Source organism: Heliconius melpomene, chromosome 2, assembly GCF_056956725.1.
Source record: "Heliconius melpomene rosina isolate 202511_hmr_F chromosome 2, ASM5695672v1, whole genome shotgun sequence".
Classification (NCBI taxonomy): Eukaryota; Metazoa; Arthropoda; class Insecta; order Lepidoptera; family Nymphalidae; genus Heliconius; species Heliconius melpomene.
The window spans coordinates 7,148,910-7,153,875 of NC_140390.1; the positions used below are offsets into that span (position 1 = coordinate 7,148,910).

Sequence of the window (4,966 nt, forward strand, 5' to 3'; positions counted from 1 at the left end):
GACAACGAAGCGGATAGCCATTTTGCTGATAAAACAGAGTATGTTAGTAGCCAGATGATGATGATATGAACACAGAAATGATAAAGAAAACATGGTGAATATTTTACAATAAAGTTTATTTCAATTCAAATTGTACACAATATGTAAGTACATAACATTGTATAGTTATGAGACTATCAAAGTTTGAAACGATTATTATTTAAGGAATACATTCCTTAAGTTTTAATAGTTATAATGAAAAATGCACTGTTGTATTTGGAGGTATATTACCTCATACCAGGTTTAATTTTGAGGGGCAATGGGATGTTTATAATGATTCTTGTAGATTTTGTGCCAGAATTGTAAACTTTCTTTGTGGAAATCTGATTTTACAGATAAAGTACTATTTAATACCATATAATTAAGACTCCCTTCGCATACTGCTGGCCACTTTGGATATGGAGAAGAATCTAATACTGGGTTTCTGAAAAAAAAAAATATCCATTTAATCTTAAGCTAATAAATAATAAAAATTTAAACGTAGCGGAATTTAAAAACTGTCCAAGCGCCAAGTACTTGTATTCTGGCGCGGGTTTAAAGCCCGCTACGTTCAATTTTTTATACGTTTTCTAAAAACGTAAATCTTTTATTTTCAAATTTGCCTTTTGCTATTATCATTTGACAGCCTGTAGCAAAGACATGTTGATATTTAAATATTAACCCCATAATTTTTTTATAAAATGATATAATTTTACAATATATTTTTATTATTTTTATATACTTAACTTACCCAGTTGTAATAAAATTAAGCCACAAGTCTCTAATGACTTTTTTCATACTTTTATACTCTGGTGATAGAGTACTTTCATCTCCTGAATCCATGAGCGCATAATTTCCGGCGGTATGCCCGGCGCCGCGGGTATGTGTAAAGTTAACATATGGTTCATTTTTATCGACAAATTCGTATTGATATAAATATACTTGTTTGTTGCCAGCAGCTGCTTGCAATTCTACACACCTTGCTGCTCCCACAGCAAATATAATGTCTGTATAATATTGTACAAACTCTAAAGCATCTTTTTTATCCACAGGCGTATCGTGAAAATAGAATTTTTTAATTTTATTTTCTACTTCTTTTTGGTCTTCTTCATCTTTGAATTTCAAATCCATAGGAAGAAATTGAGTAAAATTTTTATTAATCTTATCAATCGACGACTTAAAATCATCTATACGATAAACGCCTTCCATAGGAGTAATACCATACAGCATAGGTAGTTTTGTGAAATTGCCACTTTTTAAAATATTAATAGGATAATCATCGAGGAAACGTTCTTGTCCAACATCAGCTTCTACACAGGGTCCAAATCCTGTTGAACTATCAGTACTGTGGTCGAAATCGATGGAAAAGAGCTTGTCATATGAGGCATTTTTATAAAAAGCTTGTAACTTTTCTAAATCATTGACATCAACAAAACCTAATTGGCTTGCAAAGTTCTTTGCATTCGCCAGGGGATCAATTTGGACACTCCTTGGCGCAACACTATTTCCACTTTCTGGGATTACTTTATGAAACAATCCTTTTGCTGCTTTCGAAAGCATCATAAGATCAACAGATGCGCCTCCAGCATCCCATCCATCAATAGTTACGTCATTGGGATTCCCACCAAACTTCGCAATATTTTTTTGAACCCATCGTAATAAAGCCAATTGATCCTTCATAGCTGCATTACCGGGTATGTCTTTAGTACCCAGGCACAGGAAACCGTGTGGTCCAAGACGATAGTTAAAATTTACAATAACGACTTTTTTACTCTCTAGCAAATGAGTTGGTGATCTTATAGCACCATAAGTGAACTGATACGCTCCTCCGTGGAAAAATACTAGTACTGGTAAGCTAGTTTCATTTGTATCAGGCGCAAATATGTTGGCAATTAGGCAGTCTTCTTGAGTCTTGTATTTAGGATTTTTGTTTACTACTTTACCATTTCGAGTACGAGCTCCTTGTGGACATACCACAAAATTTTGAACTGCTTCTAATGTCTTATTCCATTTTGGTGCTGCAAGAGGTGCCTGAAAATATAAAAATAAGTGTGATAAACGAAGAAAGTTTATAATATTTATATCTGAATCTTATACGAGTATATTGCAAAAACAGAATGCTTAAGAGAATGAATAAAGAAATATGAAATAATTTATAATTAATATGTAGGAACTAGGCAATGACAAACAAATCATGAAGATTATTTTACTATTAGATGAAATAACTTTTGTGACCTAGTGATAAATGATTATTATTACTTACACCAAATTTATTTTCTCCAGGTGGTGCTGTAGCGTATGGTATACCATAATATTCAAAATAATCTGCTCCCTCTTGTCGGTATCCTCGTACTGGTCCTTGATCAATGTTTATAACGCGATCTTCTAAGGACGTCGCTAGCTTTGCAAAAATACATAATAATAACCCCAGTCTAATCATCTTGATAGCTGTAAGAATAACTTACAATTAGCCAAACTATATATAGACAAAGAAGTAATTTAGTAATAATATAGTTCCTAATCTAAGTCTACTAATTTATGTCTATGTTCTTAATAACATAGTCTATACTTATAATATCTATATAAGAACTATCTACTAAGCAAGAGATTTTTAAGACACTTACACTAAGAAGTACAGAAATACAATGATTAAAAATTGTGCCCCCTAGTTAATATATACATACGTGAACAATTACGATATATAATAAAATTCGGTAAACGCACTTGTAAAAACATTGTTTTTGTGTAATATATTATTTAACTATTATCTGTACCAATATTGATAAAAAACTGAAATAATTCCATTTTAACCCGACGTTGTGGGGCTGGGTCATAATTACCCACGCGATTTTGTGTTTTAATTTGCTTATCTATACTTAATATAATAAAAAGGAAGATTATTTTTGTTTTTTAGGCTTTCGTACTTTTTGAAGAAAAATGGATCACAGTGTTGTCCGTCTGTCTGGCTATCTGTCTGTCTATCAAGACCCTTTATCTCAAGAACGCCTGGAGATCTTCCTCTTCCTCCTGGCATTAATCCCGGCGTATGTTAACAGGGTCTGCCACTTTGCACGATCTTTAGCGTCCTCAGTGGTTAGATCATTGGCTCTCATGTCCTGCATCACGACATCGAACCAGCGCTCCCTTGGGTGTCCGGAAGGTCTAGCTTCGATACAGATACAGATATAGCAAGGCACTTCCATCCGACATCAATCAGCTGCCTTACATCGACAGACAAAATCTATTCGAATTAAGGTACTGTAGGCCTAGCTTGACAACCAACATCACATGCGAGTTGCCTTGCACACATCGGAGCCCAATGGACGTCGCCTATGCCCTCGCCGGAGTATATAACAGCATTTACTCCGCAAGCCCCATTGTCCACTCCCTAAAGGTTCTCGGATATACCGACGCGCGAATACCACACTGTAACGACGGCACCCTATATCTGGTCCACACGCAGGAGGAGAAGAGGCAGCTGAAAGACCAGGGATATGGAGCTGGAGCAGGTTCGCGAGTCATGACTATCCATGAGGCCCAGGGGCAGACCTTCGTAGACGTCGTCATCGTTCGAACCGGACGCGCACGGATCCGAGTACATGAGAGCGTCTCTCACGCAGTCGTCGCAGTGACGAGACACACCAACACCTGTGTCTATTACTCTGACGATGGCGGTGACGCAATAGGCAACTTCATCAGCCGAGCGGTGGGCGCTTCATTTACGGAGGTGGTGGAGGCGAACCTAAAAGGGGCAATGTCACAAAGAGACGATAGGGTGATAGAGGCACTGATCCAAAAACTTAAGGAAGGCGTTCTGCATAAGCCAGGCCAAATCTAAAATTCCATATACATATACATATATACATAATAATTATACAAAAGACTATAATAATTATACAAAAGACTATAATAATATATGTTTAAAATAAAAAAAAAAAAAAAAAAATTGTCGGTAGGGGTCTCATCCAACCCCTCTAGTATAAGCTTTAGATATAAGTACAGTTTAAATTGTCCCAAAATTAAGTACGCCACATTAAAAGAACTTTCTTAAAATAAAAAAAGGCACGGGCAACTATGCGCCCGTGGATGTAGTTTTTAAAAAATATATATATATATATATATATATATATATATATATATATATATATATATATATATGACGGCGCGCTGCTATATATTAGTTTTAATTATAATTTCGCAATTATTGCATTTCGATATTAATTGATTCATGTAATGGATTATATTAGAAGAATATTTAAAATGGAGCGGGTAACCCCGAATAGGGTAATAGGTGTAGCCAAAAATAATAGCGGATGTCATTGGTTGACAGCTATGGCGTGAGATGTTCACCAATTAACCTATTGGCTCCTAATCTATTGTAATATTGTTAATCTTGTGAGATTTATTGTAAAACTGTTATGTAAACGAGTAATAAGACATTGTAGAATATAAATGTGACTTTTATTTAAACATCTCTGTTGCTACAACGCCCACAAATGAATGGTAATAGCCAAGACCGCTTTGAGGCCCCTTCTGATGCTTCTACATCAGAAGTGGGATTACCAGCAACGAATAAGGAACAAAATACAGAACAGAGTGTTAAAATTTGACAAGATGTGAAAATTGTAAAAAAAATGTGAAGTTGAAAATTTATTTGTGACATGCAGAAACAAAATTTTACGGGAGCCATTAGTATCTGACATTTAAAAAAATAATGTTACGAAAGTTTAATTCTGATGCTGCAGACCACGACGTTCGCAGTTGGTGTGACATATGTTTACAAGAAAAACTTATTTTTTGCAGTGATTTGATAATTACAATGAGCAAGGTACAAAAAGAGTTAAGAGAGAATTTGACAAATCCGAGATTGATTGGAATTCAAAATTGGATTGTGAAAGAAAAATCAAATAATAAGAAATTATGGAAAGTATTAAAAAATAAGTTAAGT

At 34.9% G+C, this 4,966-nt stretch overlaps 1 protein-coding gene across 1 annotated transcript; it reads right to left on the reverse strand.

Moving 5' to 3' along the window:
- Positions 1 to 282: 282 nt before the first annotated feature.
- LOC146540646 (venom carboxylesterase-6-like) lies at positions 283 to 2,458 on the reverse strand. The gene is made up of 3 exons (XM_085205508.1): positions 2,282 to 2,458; positions 770 to 2,049; positions 283 to 463 (listed from the first exon to the last, which is right to left on the reverse strand). Exons 1-3 carry the CDS (start codon positions 2,456 to 2,458, stop codon positions 283 to 285), a joined length of 1,638 nt encoding a protein of 545 aa, XP_085061634.1.
- Between the last annotated feature and the right edge of the window lie 2,508 nt (positions 2,459 to 4,966).

What these genes read in the sequence shown, in the direction of transcription:
- LOC146540646 (XM_085205508.1), bottom strand. Translation starts at nt 2,458, where the DNA reads ATGATTAGACTGGGGTTATTATTATGTATTTTTGCAAAGCTAGCGACG. An exon ending in CTGGAGAAAATAAATTTGGT is followed by an intron (nt 2,050 to 2,281) that starts GTAAGTAATAAT and finishes TTATATTTTCAG; the next exon opens with GCACCTCTTGCAGCACCAAA. An exon ending in CTTAATTTTATTACAACTGG is followed by an intron (nt 464 to 769) that starts GTAAGTTAAGTA and finishes TTTTTTTTTCAG; the next exon opens with AAACCCAGTATTAGATTCTT.